General features: G+C 39.1%; 1 protein-coding gene across 1 annotated transcript in view; it reads right to left on the minus strand.

The window, feature by feature from the left end:
- Positions 1 to 513: 513 nt before the first annotated feature.
- Positions 514 to 16773, minus strand: part of SUMF1 (sulfatase modifying factor 1) — a 114117-nt gene continuing 97857 nt past the window's right edge. The window contains exons 8-9 of the mRNA XM_050781408.1: positions 12095 to 12154; positions 514 to 1607 (exon numbers count right to left, since the gene is read on the minus strand). Of these exons, the coding sequence (XP_050637365.1) occupies positions 1497 to 1607; positions 12095 to 12154 (171 nt within the window). The 3' untranslated portion in view covers positions 514 to 1496. The remainder of the gene's footprint in view (positions 1608 to 12094; positions 12155 to 16773) is intronic.

The raw sequence follows: 16773 nt of genomic DNA on the forward strand, positions 1-16773 counted from the left end.
ACACAATTGCTTTTCAAGTGAAATGTTTTAACATGTTAAGAGGCGAAGCACAAAAGTAGTAAATGTGTTGGTTAAACACTTTTGAATATTATTTGATTTAAACATTTCTTTTGAATGGCATGCAAGAAATGGCTTAGGGGTTCTCAGGACTGAGGAATCAGGATGGGAACTTTGATAAGAGGGACCTTAGGTCAAAATCCATTGTTCTAAAACAAGGTGCTTTCCTGGCATGGGAAGCAAATGCTGGGTTTTACAAGACCACCAACCGGGGCAGTGCCTTTGACTTGGCATTTATCTACTGTGGCAACAAGCAGCAAGGTCATGATAGGGTTCCTGGTGGAATAGCCTTGCTATTTGGAATAAAAATTCCCACAAATTACCTATATATCAAAGTTATCCACTAGCTAATAAACATGGAAGTCTTCTAGCAAATAAAACATGCATATCACAAAGTCCTTTCTTTAAAAGAAAACTCAAAGAAGAGAAAGAGAAAAGAAGCTGATGAGAGTGAAGCCTGATTTAGCAGATAAGTTTATTCAACATAGTGCATGATTCAAAGCATCTGATATTCCATAGCCAACAAGGTTTCCTATTCCCTATTACAAAATACCGGATACCCTGAATATAGCTAATTCAAGGTCCTCATTCCTTTTACCCTATACCTAGAATTAAACAGGTTTCCCCATTTAGCACACATTTCACATTCACTGAAGGCTTTGGGGAGAGGGGCAAACAGAGCTTATGACTGCCCCTCTGAACCAAAGGCACTTAATGTTAAAAGATAAAGCACAGTAGAGTCACCCCACAGACATTCCTGTGTGTTCAATGGCTGAACTTCAGCATACCATCACTGGCCCATGTGGGATTCATCGTAACGATGTAAAAGACATTGATTTCCTTGGAAAAACAAAGTGCAGTATGAATATAAAGGAGTCACCACCATCCCTTTTCTGAAAATAATACATAAGAGAACTCTTACTTTACATGATTAGTATCACTCAAGGTTCACACATGGAAAAAATAGCTAAAAAATAATCTATCATAAATTCTCACTATGAAGTCACAATAGAATCTGATACCCTCTTTAGAACTGATGAGTTGGAGAGAAACCCAGAGGTCATGCTGTCCATCCCCTCATTTGATAGGGGAGGGAACTTGAGGCCCAGGAAGGCCAAGTGTCAGACCTGGGGTCTAACCCCTGTGGCAGAGCCTGTGTAGGATGCGGGCCTCCTGAAGCCTAGGTCAGGGTCCCCTCCACTCCCCTTCTTCTTTAAAGACTCTCAAAAGTAAAATATGGCGATGATCTTCAAAGATGCACCACACAATAAAGCACATGCACTGACCCAGGTCAGCGATTTGGTCTCACAAGGCGGTTCCTTTGGCCGTTGGGCAGGTATGCAACCCACCTCAGGGTGGGAATTCTTTGCATGAGATCGTTCAGAGTTCTGTAGGTCAGACACGACTCCTTCTTGGATTGGGAAAATTCTTCTCGGTTGTCAGTCCATGGTGGGCAGGCGGTCGGCCGCACAGCGGAATCCCAGATTCGAAGCAGAGCTATCAGGTGTGTTCTGGCTACGAGCAGCACAGCGATACCTGTAACAATAGGACTGTGCAGAGAGAAAAAGCAAGGTAAGTGCTACTGGGACTCTCAGCCGAGGGCTCTAACCTGTCAGATGCATGTTACACAAAAGCACCAGCTGCAGACAGTGCTTCCCCACAACCCTGGCTGTATGGATACTTCACATGTATGCTTTAAAAAGGGCAGTACATTCAAGAATTAACCACATATTTTCCAACGTCCTTTACCTTATAAACGTAACACAGATATAGTACAAAGATGTTCCGCGTTAGACAGAACAGCAAAAAAGAAAAACATAAAAACCAGTGATTGCCTAAGTTTAGGCACATCCATATAACAGAAAAGCAAGCAGCCATTGAAAGTCATGTTTTTACATAACATTTAATGGCACAAGACTTTTTCATGACAAAATGTAAAATGAGGCCAGGTGCACTGGCTCACACCTGTAATCTCAACATTTTGGGAGGCTGAAATGGGAGGACTGCTTGAGGCCAGGAGCTCAAGGCCAGCCTGGGCAACACAGCAAGACCCCATCTCTACAAAAAATTAGCTGAGCATGGTGGTGTGCACCTGTAGTCCCAGCTTCTCGAGAGGTTGAAGTGGGAAGATCTCTTGAGTCCAGGTGTTTGAGGCTGCAGTGCACCATCACTGAACCACTGTGCTAAAGTCTGGGTGACAGAGCAAGATCTTGTCTCCAAAAAAAAAAAAAAGTTAAATGAAAAAGTCAGAATATAAAGCCGTATATGTGGTATGACCTCAGTGTAGATAACTACATATGCCAAGAAGAAAAGACTGGAAGGTTCTGAATGCACCACAGTGTGCACAGCAGTTATCCCTCAAGCAACCTGAGTTTCATACTTCCTATATGAAACCTATGCAGTATTCCTATACAATAAGAATTAATATATATTAATTTTTTAAATTAAACTAAGTAATAAGTGATAGATGGCCACTGAAAAAATATTAAGAATAACACTAAGATATCATTTAATATCCAAATAATATTTATGATATCATTTACTATCTAAATCATATTTATGATCTCATTTAATACAGTAGATTGGCAAAAAATTAAACAATAAGCCTAGGAACATCAAATGTAGGAAAGGCTGTGGGACAACATTGCTTTTTAAAAATGTGTTGCTTTGGGAGTTTAAAACATAGTAACTAATAAAGCTATACAATGTTGTGTGCAGTTTGTTTTACATCTGTGTTATTAAATAAGAGCCAGGCACAAGTACACACATGCACACCAACACAGACCTTCAGCACCTAGTACACACCAGACATGGGGCTAGGCATCTTCATCTGTTACGTCATTTGATTGTAACAGCCCAGAGAAACTCTTACCCAAGATTGCACAGTTATTAAAGAAAGCAGAATTCCAGCTCAGGTCTAACTGGTGTGCTTGCTTTCCTGGCAAGATTCTACATTCCAGAGGGAAGGTTATCACAACTCATGTCTTCTTTCCCACTGCCCAATACACAAGCCCTGCATGCACTTGTACACTTGCACAAACATAAGACAGCCTAACGCACATATCCCTGCCTATCTAGCAGGTATTCAGTGATTAACCACAGATTACTTCAAAAGCCTCCACATGCCAAAAATAACCACGCATGAAACTCTTGTGCCCTAGGATTGTTCTCCGATCCAAAATAACGGAGAATAAAAATAAACTAGTCATCCTGTGTGCCATGAGCATACACTATGAGTTGGCCCAGTACAGCTCAAGTCTCCGCAAGCTGGTTAAAGAAGTTTCACAAAGAAACGTGTGGAATACCTTTAGAATCTGTGCAGAAGCGATAATTTGGAGTCAGGGGGAAGTCAGCATGCAAAAGGTTTTTTTATTTTTTAATTATTCTCCTTTCTCTCAGAAGAATAAAATGCTTCTTATCTTTATGAAAAGTATCTCTAAAGTTGACACAGAAATTCTCTGGAGCACTTCTACTGTAAAAAGAGAGACACAGTGCTTTGTCTTCTATAGATAGTGAAATGATAGCAACCAATTTTCTAATTTGCCTTGTGGTCAGTGAAGAATATGACATTAGCAATTCTCAGGTAGACAGAGGGACGATGAATTTAAAATGTGCTTGAAATAATTGATAAATTGATGGCATCTCCTACTATAGGTGATGCGCATGCAACGGAAGCTCTCAAATGACTAGAGGTGACCATGCAGGAAGACACAGCAAAAGCCTCATCCCATGCAGGGCCTACTCATTGGGCTGCTGTGAAACAACAGTGCTTTGGTCTTTCCAGAACCAAGTTCCTGTGGATAATCCAGGGCCCCATGCAACCAAGCATGTGTGGCCAATTCCACACCGCAGCAAAGATCAGGTTCGGGGGAGCTACACAGATGACATAACATTCTTGTCCCATAAATGTACACACATGACCAAAACAATCAAGTGTTTCCTGATTGCTCACTCATTACACCCACAGAAAAGATCAGAGTAGAATTATGTTCCTGTCTTGCTGGAGATCTCAGACTGGTTGAAGAAACAGACTATACATCAAACAGCTACAAAGCATGTAGGGGTAAACAATTCTGAGGTAATTAGTAATTCAGGTGAAGGAGTTGTCCCTTGTAGAATGCCACAGATTTTAGGAAAGGCTTTTTTAGAAAGCAAAAATTGATGTGGATGAGATTTCCATGATCATGGCAGTGGTCCTCAGACCTCAGCATACATAAGAACGGCCAATACAGCTTGCTTAAATCCATGTTCCTAGGCCACACATTCAGAAACTATGATTCAGGAAGTCTAGTATGGGGCTCAAGAACCTACTTCTAACAAGTTTCTAGGTGCTGCTGATGCTACAGGCCCATGGGCCACACTTTGAGTAACACTGGTTTATAGGATTTAGAAGGGCAAGTTGAGAGGATAGCAAGGCCACAGCCTGATAATATCAGAGCATGGTTTAATTATTCATTGAATATATAAGAGCTTACAATATGCCAGATGCTATTTTAGGTATGGCGGATACAATCAGAACAAGACAAACAAGATACCTGTTATCAGGGAGCTGACATTCAACAGGGAATTGTCAGACAATAAATCAACCAATACATTCAAGCTGTTTTCCAGGAGTAGTCACCTCTGCAGGAAGGAAAATAGGGAAAGAGGACTGAGAGTGACTGGGTAGCTACTTTAGATAGGGTCGTGGTCGGGAAAGGCCCCTCTAAGATCACATGTGGGCTGAGTTGCTCAAAGATCTGGAGCATGAGAATTCCAGGCAAGAGCAATGACTGTCTTTGGGGTAACTGGCTTCCTCACTAAAACAACAAAGGTATTAGCCAGCTTCTAAGTAGGTCTTAGAAACCTTGTGTTCAACTGCAGGAAGATGGTAATACCCCTGCCAGCATCTGAATGTGGATATACAATTGCTGCATAAATGGGAAAGTTAAGAAATCTCTCTGGTGATAGGGCATAGGACTTAGGTTTTTGTTGAACGGCATATTTCTACCTGTCACTTATCTCTTAAATTACATCAGAAACTATTTTAAAATAAGATGATGTTCATATGCCACAAAACCTAGCATACAACAACTCAAATGAACTGGTGGGACCTGCCCAAAGCACTGTGTTGAGGATTCTACAGCTGTGACACAGGACAGTAGAAAAGAGATATATAAGAGATTATTCCCAGGGCTGTATCTGAAGACCCTGGAATATACAGAATAATTCCATTCTTGAAAGACAAAAATTAAGTTTGCTGGAATACTATCAAGTGTTTTCTTTAGGAAACATAATGATTTCATTTTCGTTTTGATCTTTATTATATATTTTCTAATTTGTATGCTATGAAAATGTTTTCTTTGTATAATAAAAAGTTTAAAATCAGTGCTTCTCCCTTCCCCACCACCAAAAGTTTTTTATTAGATCACAGCAATCCCTGACACTGTCCATTAGCCAAAATGACAATAAAAAATTAAACCCTATAAAGCAACACTCACTACAAAAGTTAGTATTGAGAGGTCAGAGCCATCAGTTGAGAAAACAGTCAATTCACACATCATTCCATTTCAAATGCACTCATTCACTCAGCAAACATTTATTAATCGTTCAAAGCATATAATTAAAGAGGTAAATGGCCTCATTATAAATGTCCTCATTGCTCTTTCTTTTTTTCCAACTTTATTTTTAGCACCAAAAGTGGTTCTTAAGGATGCGAGGTCTAGGTGGCTGAAAAATGGGTCATTCTATTAATTAAGAACAGGGCAAGTGGGAAAGACCTGTTTTAGTCCTATTTCATCAAGATGGCTAATTACTGTGTGAAATTGATCTCCATGTCTGTGCTAAGAATGTGATCCTGGACTTGGGAACAATCCATTTAAGATAATGACTTACCAGCCTTGGGGCTTCAAAGTCAAGTGGAACAGCAATATGGTTTTTATGAGAGGAAGACTTTTAGGGACAAAGGGCATTTTAAAGATAATTGTAGCTCATGTTAAACAAAATCATTATTGAGAACTCCACAACAGAAGAGATGTCTCAATTTCCCATCCATTACACTTGCCACTGACACTAGACCAACTCCTTTCGCTCTTCATCTTGGCAGGAAGGTGAGGATTTCCTCAATGTTGTAGGCTGAGCTAAACCCAGAGGGATTAATCTAACAACATCAACAACAACGAGTATTTCTTGAGTACTTACTATGTGAACTATTCTAAGAACTTCTTATGTATTAATTCACTTGATCCTTTCAACAATCCTATGAGATAGGCATTATTAGTATCTGCACTGTATACTTGAGGAAAAATTGAGGCACACAGATGTTAATAGTGTGCCTAAGGTTACATGGTTTATAAATGGTGGATCCAAGGTTCCAGCCTATTCAATCTGATTACAAAGTCTGCACCCTTAACCAGATGACATGTTGCCTCATAGTTTTTCTTTCTGTGCCCCTATCTCCTTCTTGAAGCTATACTTTGGATAGATTTTCAAAAAATTATGAATGATCATCAGAATTAACTTTAGCCAGGCAGGCCGGGCATGGTGGCTCACATCTATAATCTCAGCACTTTGGGAGGCCAAGGCGGGAGGATCACTTGAGGTCAGGGGTTCGAGATCAGCCTGGCCAGTTTGGCAAAACCCCATCTCTACACAAAAAGTAGCCGTGCGTGGTGGCACACACCTGTAATCCCGGCTCTCAGGAAGCTGAGGCAGGAGAAATGCTTGAAATTGGGGGGCGGACGTTACAGTGAGCCAAGATCATGTCATTGCACTCCAGCCTGGGTGACAGAGTGAGAGTCTGTCTCAAAAAAAAGAATTTACTTTAGCCAGACAAACTCGTGTTGGCCCATGATCAAAAATAAGTTATAATCTAAGCAAGAAAATGTTTTTAAAAATGAATTATAACATTATTCTTTCTATTGATTTTTTTTCCTTTTATTGATTTTCACCTATGCCATAAACATTGTTTTTGCCTGTCTAGTTGGGAGTTTATTAGTCAGTTCCTTCTTCAAAAAAGAAGAGGGGAAATAATCTAATTACAATAAAGATGATGCTGATAGGAGCAACTAACTTTTACTGAGCCTTTACCACAAGCTAAGCACTGTACCAAGAACTTATATATGTTGGTTCATTTACCAGAACCTTATAATGGGTATAATTATAGCATGTTACCAGAACCTTATAATGGGTATAATTATAGCATCTTCACCAGAACCTTATAATGGGTATAATTATAGCATGTTACAAATGTGAAAACTGAGGCTTGGAAAGATTAAGTAATTTCCCCAAGGTCACATACCTGGCAAGAAACAGATATAGAACTCCAATCCAGATGTAATTCCCTAATCCACATCCCAATAATTTAGTAAAAGCTGTCACTCTTAATCTACTGGAAAGGCTAAGCACTCTGAAAATAATTCACAATCAACACCGTGCTATTTTCCTGACCTTACAGATATAATCAGACTGATGTTAAAGACCAACCTAATAAACAATTCACTTGACCAAGATCCTGGAAGTGCCATTTTTCTATGGAAAATCCTGTGGATCCCACTCAGTTTTGTCACTCTGCTATTCTCCTCTTCTAAAATGTCATCCCCATCATATGGAACCTAACTAAATTAAAACAAATCCTTCAGGTAAGCTAAGAAAAGATAAAAATGCGTAATATAAACTTTAAATTAATACTAAAATTATAAAACAAAGAGTTACAGCTAATAAGTATTAAGGAGAGAAAATAGAGTGATAAAAAGTATGCAATCAAAAGGAAGACAAACAGAGAACAAGAACAGGTGAGACAAAGAGAAAAAAAAATCAAGATGGCACATTTCAACCCAACCATATCAAAAACCACGTTAAATATAAATAGTCTAAACACCCAAAGAAAGGCAGAGATTATGCCAATAAATACAATAAATCAAATGAAATGGACAAATTCCTTAAAAGATACAAACTACCAGAATGTACTCAAGAAGAAGCAGATAAGCTGTATAGTCCCACATCTATTTTAAAAATTAGGCCTATAGTAAAAGAAAAAAAATCGGCATACTGGCTCATATGTATAGTCCCAGCCACTAGGGAGGCTGAGGCAGGACAATTGCTTGAGTTCAGAAATTCGATCCTGTTTTCTAAATTAATTAATAGTTAAAACTCTCGGCCCAAATGCATTCACCAAGGAATCCTATCAAACATTTCAAGAATAACACTAATTCTACATAAACTCTTGTAAAAAATGTAAAATAAGTTAATATTTAACTCAATCTATGAAGACAGCAATACCCTGAAACCAAAATCAGACAAAGATATTACAAGAAAACACAGAATAAACTAGATGCAAAAATACTCATAATTTTTGCAGATCAAATCCAAAATGTATAAAAAAGATAATACATCATGACTAAGTGGAATGATACGTATCCCAGGAATGCAAGGATAGCTTAATATTTGAAAATCAATGTAATTCACCATATAAACAGATAGAAAAAGCAAAATCATGTGTCTGTTGGCTGTATGAATGTCTCCTTTTAAGAAACATCTGTTCATATCCTTTGCCCACTCTTTGATGGGGTTGTTTGTTTTTTTCTTGTAAATTTGTTTGAGTTCTTCATAGGTTCTGGATATTAGCCCTTTGTCAGATGAGTAGATTGCAAAAATTTTCTCTCATTCTGTAGGTTGCCTGTTCACTCTGATGGTAGTTTCTTTTGCTGTGCAGAAGCTCTTTAGTTTAATGAGATCCCATTTGTCAATTTTGGCTTTTTGCTGCCGTTGCTTTTGGTGTTTTAGACATTTTGGTGTTTTAGACATGTTTTAGACACATGAAAAAATGCTCATCATCACTGGCCATCAGAGAAATGCAAATCAAAACCACAATGAGATACCATCTCACCAGTTAGAATGGCAATCATTAAAAAGTCAGGAAACAACAGGTGCTGGAGAGGATGTGGAGAAATAGGAATACTTTTACACTGTTGGTGGGATTGTAAACTAGTTCAACCATTATGGAAAACAGTATGGCGATTCCTCAAGGATCTAGAACTAGATGTACCATACGACCCAGCCATCCCATTACTGGGTGTATACCCAAAGGATTATAAATCATGCTGCTATAAAGACACATGCACATGTATGTTTATTGCGGCACTATTCACAATAGCAAAGACTTGGAATCAACCCAAATGTCCATCAGTGACAGACTGGATTAAGAAAATGTGGCACATATACACCATGGAATACTATGCAGCCATAAAAAAGGATGAGTTTGTGTCCTTTGTAGGGACATGGATGCAGCTGGAAACCATCATTCTTAGCAAACTATCACAAGAACAGAAAACCAAACACGGCATGTTCTCACTCATAGGTGGGAACTGAACAATGAGATCACTTGGACTCGGGAAGGGGAACATCACACACCGGGGCCTATCGTGGGGAGGGGGGAGGGGGGAGGGATGGCATTGGGAGTTATACCTGATGTAAATGACGAGTTGATGGGTGCTGACGAGTTGATGGGTGCAGCACACCAACATGGCACAAGTATACATATGTAACAAACCTGCACATTATGCACATGTACCCTAGAACTTAAAATATAATAATAAAAAATAAAGAAAGAAAGAAAGAAAGAAAGAAAGAAAAAAAAAAAAAAAAGAAAAAGAAAAATCATATTATCATCTCAATAGATGCAGAAAAAGCACCCAGCAAAATCTACATCCATTGCTGATTTAAAAAAAAAACTCACAAAAAACTAGCAATGGAAAAAAACTTTCTCAAGCTGTAAAGGGCATCTATGAAAAAGCTATTGCTAACACATATCTGATTTTGAAAACCTGAATGTTTATTTCCTAAGATCAAGAATGAGGTATGAATGTCTACTCTTATCATTCCTATTCAACACTATACTGAAAGTTCTAGCCAATGACATACAGCAAGAAAAAGTTATAAAAGGCATCTAGATTAGAAAGGAAGAACTGTCAACATTCACAGATCATATGATCACCTATGTAGAAAATATAATACAATCTACAAAAACATTACTAGGACTAATAAATGAGTTTTGCAAGGTTGCAAGATACAAGATGAACATACAAAAATCAGTACCATGTAAGCATACTTAATAAAGCATGTAGGAGGTTAAAAGATATTTTTAAAGAATCTACTGGGAAGCTTATAAAAATGTAGATTACAAGTAAGCTAAAAATTATAAACATGAAAGTAGATACATTCATATGCATGGAATTAGGATAGTTAATGTTCTTTACTTGCTTAAAATGTTTTTTACAAGCTTCTGTTACCCCATTTATTCTTGAAGAAAAATCTTCTGGTCCTCAATTACTTAGAAAGTAAATGGATTCTCAATTTAGAAAAGTGCCATATGTCAGAGACATAACTGGTGACAATTAGGATTTTGAGACACTACTGTACAAAGAGAGATTCACCTGTTTTCCATGGAAGCCTGGTTCCCTGGCAAGAAGATCCAGGTACATTTGTAGCAACAACTTCAAATAGAGAAACAATCTGAGATTAAAGACTCTGATGTATATGTGAACATATAAATATATTGGGAAGACCTGGGACAACGCTTTTAATTTAAAATTAAAACTAGAATTTTAGGCCAGGCACAGTGAATCCCAACATTTTGGGAAGCAAAGGCAGGAAGAATTTTCTGAGCCCAAATGTTCAAGACCAGCCTAGGCAACACGGCAAGACCCCATCTCTACAAAAAATTTAAAAATTAGCCACGTTACTTGGGAGGCTGAGATGGGAGGATCACTTGAGCCTAGGAGGTTGAGGCTGCAGTGAGCTGTGATTGTGCTACTGCACCTCAGTCTGGATGAAGAGTGAGACCCTGTCACCAAAAAAAAAAAAAAAAAAAAAAAAAAAAAAAAAAAAAAAAGATTTTATGAAGATAAATTGGTCTACATCTTATTATCAGTGTAGGTCTAAAGCATCAATTGAGCTCTGCTTTATGAACTTCTACCTGAATCACTGGATTAAAAATCCTAAGAAATACAGAAGATACACATACATACAAACTCATATATATACATAATCTAGAGAGATTTGCTTTAGGCTAGTGATTCCCAAACTTGGACGTATGTTTTCATCACCTGGAGAGCTTTAAAAAATGCAATGCCCAGCTCACACTGAAGAAAAATCAAATCAGAATGGGGGTGAGTGAGGAACCAGACATCAGTATTTTATATAGATCCCAGATGATTACAATGTGGAATAAAGTTTGAGAACCACTGTTTTAAGACAAAATTCGATAATGCCATCATTATCAAATTAGTAACTTAATTTGGAGCCATTATAGGTGGTTTTAAGTCTCTAACCACCTGGACTGAATAAATTACTAGGGGAAGCTTTGCAGCAATAACAATCTGCAAAATGCCATCTCTGCACAGGGAGAGAAAGCTGGAGTTCAGGAGATGTGAAAAATACATGACTCAAAGAAAAAAGGGAAGGGATGGTATTCTATTTCCAAATTCCTTATAAAGGTTATTTATGAAACACCAAGTCACTCTAACTGATGAAGAAAGCCAGCTCAGACACTAAAATCATAGCCCGAAGAGAAGAAACACTCTGGGAATGATGCTCATTTCACAAGGCACACTTTGTACCTAGAACACGGGATGCTTCCATTTCAGTATATCACAATCTGCCCTCCATATATAACTCTCACCTGAATCTCAACAAAAAATCCAGAAATGTACAGGATTCTCAAATAAATTAAGGGTGTGCTTTCAGACTCACATGCTGGAAAAGGTATATACACTCACCCCCACGCAGTTCACGAGACAACAAAGGTCTCTCAAAGGGGCAAGATTCAATAGATGAAATGTGGTTGACAATACGTCATTCACAACCTCTGCTACTTGTGTTACTTTTCTCCGTGCTTGTAACCAAATTTGAGATGACTATCCTCCTTTTTTTCTGGTTTCAGTGGGGTTAGGTATGCATTTGCAGAAGTGAATGAGACATTCGGGGCTATCATTTACAATGGATCCATAAAACTGCTATCAGAACAAGAACGACAAAATAGTTTAGTGACATGACTTACCCTATGGCACATGTAGGATCCACCTTTCTTCACCCGGTCTTTCCCAGAAGGGGGACCTTTCTACGGATGAAGAAAAAAGGCTGTGTTAGACCAGAAGGCAAAGCTGCCCCTTACACAGTGGGAGAGAATCCACTTTGATCCAACCGGCTCTCTCATGGTTGTCTAAACTCTCCACATGTGTTTCCACCCCTAGGCTTTGTATCTGTATTCATGGGCCCTCCCAAATGCCCACCTCCCTAAATCCTACCCATCTTCTAAGGTCCACCTCACGTTCCCACTCTTTGGTGAAGTCTTCATGACTATAGGAAGCAATCCTGCCTCTAAGCCCCTACAGCATTTCTTGCCTGGATGACTAATAAGCTGCTTGGCCGCACCTCTTACCATGTCATGCTAATAAGCAAATTTATCCCGTGTTATAATTAGTTTATTCATCTACACTGGCAAGCGTCTTTGAATTACATGTTTTGTTTTGTTTTTTTTTTTGAAACAAAAATTTTTTTGAGACAGGGTCTCCCTCTGTCACCCAGGCTGGAGTGCAGTGGCATGATCACAGCTCACTACAGCCTTGACCACCTGGGCTCAAGTGATCCTCCCTCCTCAGCCTCCCAAGTAGCTAGAACCACAGGCATGAACCACCACGCCCAGCTAATTTTTAAAAATTATTATTTGTAGAGACAGGGTCTCGCTCTATTGCCCAGGCTGGTCTTGAACTACCGGGCTCAAGTGACCCTCCTACCTCAGCCTCCCAAAGTGCTGGGATTACAGGCATGCAACACCATGCCAGGCCAGAATTATATGTTTTTATAATCCCACTGTGTAACACTTAATAAACACTTTGCTGATTGAATGAAAGAGTTTGTTTGTTAGCCTTAACAAAAAATTTAGGTGTGGTTTATTAAGATATAATTAATATACAGTAAAATTCATCCTTTTTAAGTGCACAGTTCCAATGAGTTTTGACAAACATATATAGTCATGTAACCGCTACCACAATCAAGATATAGAACATGGTTTATCTTGAAGAAAGAAAAAGACACACATGCATACTATGAACCAGGCACAGTTTGAACACTTTACAAATATTAACTCAGGTATTCTCCATCCAATCTTGGAGGTAGGTTAAGTTACCAGCAAAATAAGTGGCACAACCAGGAAGCCCTGCTCCAGACTCCAAGCTCTGAGGCACTCCACTGTGCACCCACTTAGAGACAAGAAGTATAGGAAATTAGGCAGTGCTTAAAAGGAGGCAAGAAAGAGCAATGTCTACCACTGTAATAAGAATTGAGATCTACACAGAGCCAGCACAATGGCAAGACCTTTTTCTAGGAAGGGCTTCAGATAAAAGTTCAAAGGAAATGAAAATCCTAAGGCATCAGTTGCCAAGATAAAAGCCTCAATATCAGGTAAGCCATACACAGCATCTGAAAGGTACCAATAAATAGGCTCTAATAAGTCAGAACGATATCAGGGGAGTCTGTGGGGAGAGGGATTTATCTCCTTTTTTTTGTTCAAAAAGACAATCACACACCCGTCTACTATTTGCTCCAAAAACGCAAGAAGCTGGGACAACCCCGCTCACATCTTAGTTTTTCCTTTTCCTGTGAATCAAAAGGGTCCTTAGTTAACTGGCAGAAGTTAAAAGAACCACGCTTTCTCGAAGCATAGCTAATGTACTTTCTTGCAAATGTAAACCATGTGGGCAGAAGTGCACATTATCTTCTAAGCATTTCCAGGTACAGATGCTCCTTAGCATGGGATTAGGTCCTGTCCTGATAAATCCATCATAAGTTGAAAATACTATTTATTAAGTCGAAAATGCATTTAATACTCCTAACCTACCCAATATCATAGCTTAGCCTAGCGTACCTTAAACGTGTTCAGAACACTTACATTAGTCTGTAGCTGGCCAAATCATCTAACAACACAAAGCCTATTTTATAATAAAGTGTTGACTATATCATGTAAATTACTGAATACTGAACTGAAAGTGGAAAACAGAATGGTTGTATGGATACTTAAACCACAGTTTCTACCGAAGGCATATCACTTTCACACAATTGTAAACTCAAAAAAAATCTTCAGTCAAACCATTGTAAGTAGGGGACTGTTGTGCTTAGAAACTATCACAGACAAAGCCATTGGCTAGTCCTCCTTCATCTGTAGGGCTACAATTTTTCCAAGGCCTTAAATGCTTAATGTTATATTAATAAACTTTTGTTAATTATAAACAGACACACTGCAAACGTGAAAAGCTACATGTCAAAATAATGGCTGGCAGCAGTTTTCTTCCCAGGAATATCTAGAATCTGACAAACATTCTGAGTCAGTTTTATTACTCTATAAAAGTAAGACAATTACCGAGAATTCACCATGGCATCAATGAAAGCATTTAAAACTGTGGAACTCTCCCATGTAACGGCCACACTCTCCTATACTGTTTCTTGCTTAACAGTTCTTACATTACACTGCTTTAGGTGGCTCTCTGCATGCTCTGTTACAATGTATCAAATTGTGATTCAAGTCTTTCACAGTATCTGCTAGCATGCAATTTAGACTCTTCAAGTAGATCTAGGAACAAGGAGGAGCTGATTTGCCAATGGGAAGGCATGGGAACAAAATAGTTCCCTTTCATCATCAACTTCAATGAACTAAGTCTGCAATCAATAACTACGACACTTACCACAGTGACGCGAGTACTAATGACAGTCATCCCAGACTGACACAACTGTAGCCCCTAACACAGTCCTCAATTTAGGTGACTGCTCAGCTGCTTCTTATAAATAAAACTATTTTTGCTAGCAAACAACATGATAATTAACTAAAACTGTTTGAAATGCTTGCCACTTTGCCAAAAAACAGAAAAATTACTAGGAGGGTGTAGTGGGTTGAAAAATGTTCCCAAAATTAATGTTCATTCACAGCCCTAGCATCTGACCTGATTCAGAAATAGGAACTTTGCAGATTGTAAATTTTGTAATTAATATAAGATCATATTGGATTAGGGCAGGCTCTAAATCCAACGACTGGTGTCCTTGTAAGATGAGGAGAGTATGCACAGAGGAACACAGAGAAGTCTATATGGTGACGGAGGCAGGAACTGGAGTGAGGCAGCTACAAGCCAAGGAATGCGAAGGATTCCTGGAAGCCACCAGGAAGGATCTTCCCTTAGATATTCCAGATGGTGTGTGGCCCAGCTGGCACCTTGATTTCAGACTGCTAGCCTCCAGAACTGTGAGAGGATAAATTTCTGTTGTTTCAAGACACTAAGTGTGGGAGGCCAAGGCGGGCAGATCACAAGGTCAAGAGGTAGAGACCATCCTGGCCAATATAGTGAAACCCCATCTCTACTAAAAATACAAAAATTAGCTGGTTGTGGTGGCACACACCTATAGTCCAGCTACTCACGAGGCTGAGGCAGGAGAATCACTTGAATCTGTGAGGCAGAGGTTGCAGTGAGCCGAGATCGCGCCACTGCACTCCAGCTTGGCAACAGAGCGAGACTCCATCTCAAAAAAAAAAAAAAAAAAAAAAAAAAAAAAACACACTAAGTGTGTGGTAGTTTGTTATGCAGCCCTAGCAGACTAATCCGGAGAGTTGGGGAAGACGGGTATCTCCATATCCATTTGTGGAAAAAAAACATTAATAAATCAAAATTAACACTCTCTCATGATCAAGTTTATTACTGCAGGCTAAACAACTTAAGTGGCTACTGGTGGTGGTGTTTAAACACCTCATCTGTTTGCCTGTATACCGCAGCAGGAAGAGCAGCCGCAGGGCCCTACCACCTCCACCTCCTGTGCTCAAGAGTCTCAGGGATGCATAAGAAACCACTTGGAATTAACCTAGATATCCATCAACAGTGGACTGGATAAAGAAAATGTGGTACATATACACCATGGTATACTACACAGCCATAAAAAAGAATGAATCATGTCCTTTGCAGCAACCTGAATGGAGCTGGAGGCCATTATTATCCTATGTGAATTAACGCAGGAACAGAAAACCAAATACTCCATGTTCTCACTTATAAATGGGAGCTAAACATTGAGTACACATGGAGACAAAGAAGAGAACAATAGACACTGGGGCCTATTTGAGCAAAGTGGAGGGTGAGAGAAGGATAAGGACTGAAAAACTACATACTGAGTATTATGCTGATTACCTGGGTGACAAAATTATCTGTACACCAAACCCCCTCAGCCCACAATTTACCCATGTAACAAACCTGCACATCCATCCTTTGCACTTAAAATGAAAGTTGGAAAGAAAAAAAAGTCTCAGTGGAAAAACACATGGAACATAGGGATTCTGCCTATAACCAGGCAGGAACCATCGTGAATGCTATCTTCAAAGGTACTATTGCCCGTAACTGCTCTAGTCCCATAGACACCAAAATATTAACACATCTCCAATGCTTGCATGGTTGCAAGAACAGCCAAACACACAGGTTTCTACATATCAGTCCCAATAATCTCAAAAGGCCAAGGTAAAGCTAAAGTTCTCAGGAAAAGAGATGAAGAAGCACGCTCAGCATTAGTGCAGAGAAATCTACCCCTGTTTAAAACACCTGGGAAGGCATGTTTAACAATGAGTCAAATCCACTGGAGATGCCACAGAACCACGAATCAGTGAGACTGGCTTGTTTAGAGGAGGAATGAGTCTGTAAGGAAGAGGGGTGG

Source organism: Macaca thibetana, chromosome 2 (genome assembly GCF_024542745.1).
Source record: "Macaca thibetana thibetana isolate TM-01 chromosome 2, ASM2454274v1, whole genome shotgun sequence".
Lineage (NCBI taxonomy): Eukaryota > Metazoa > Chordata > Mammalia > Primates > Cercopithecidae > Macaca > Macaca thibetana.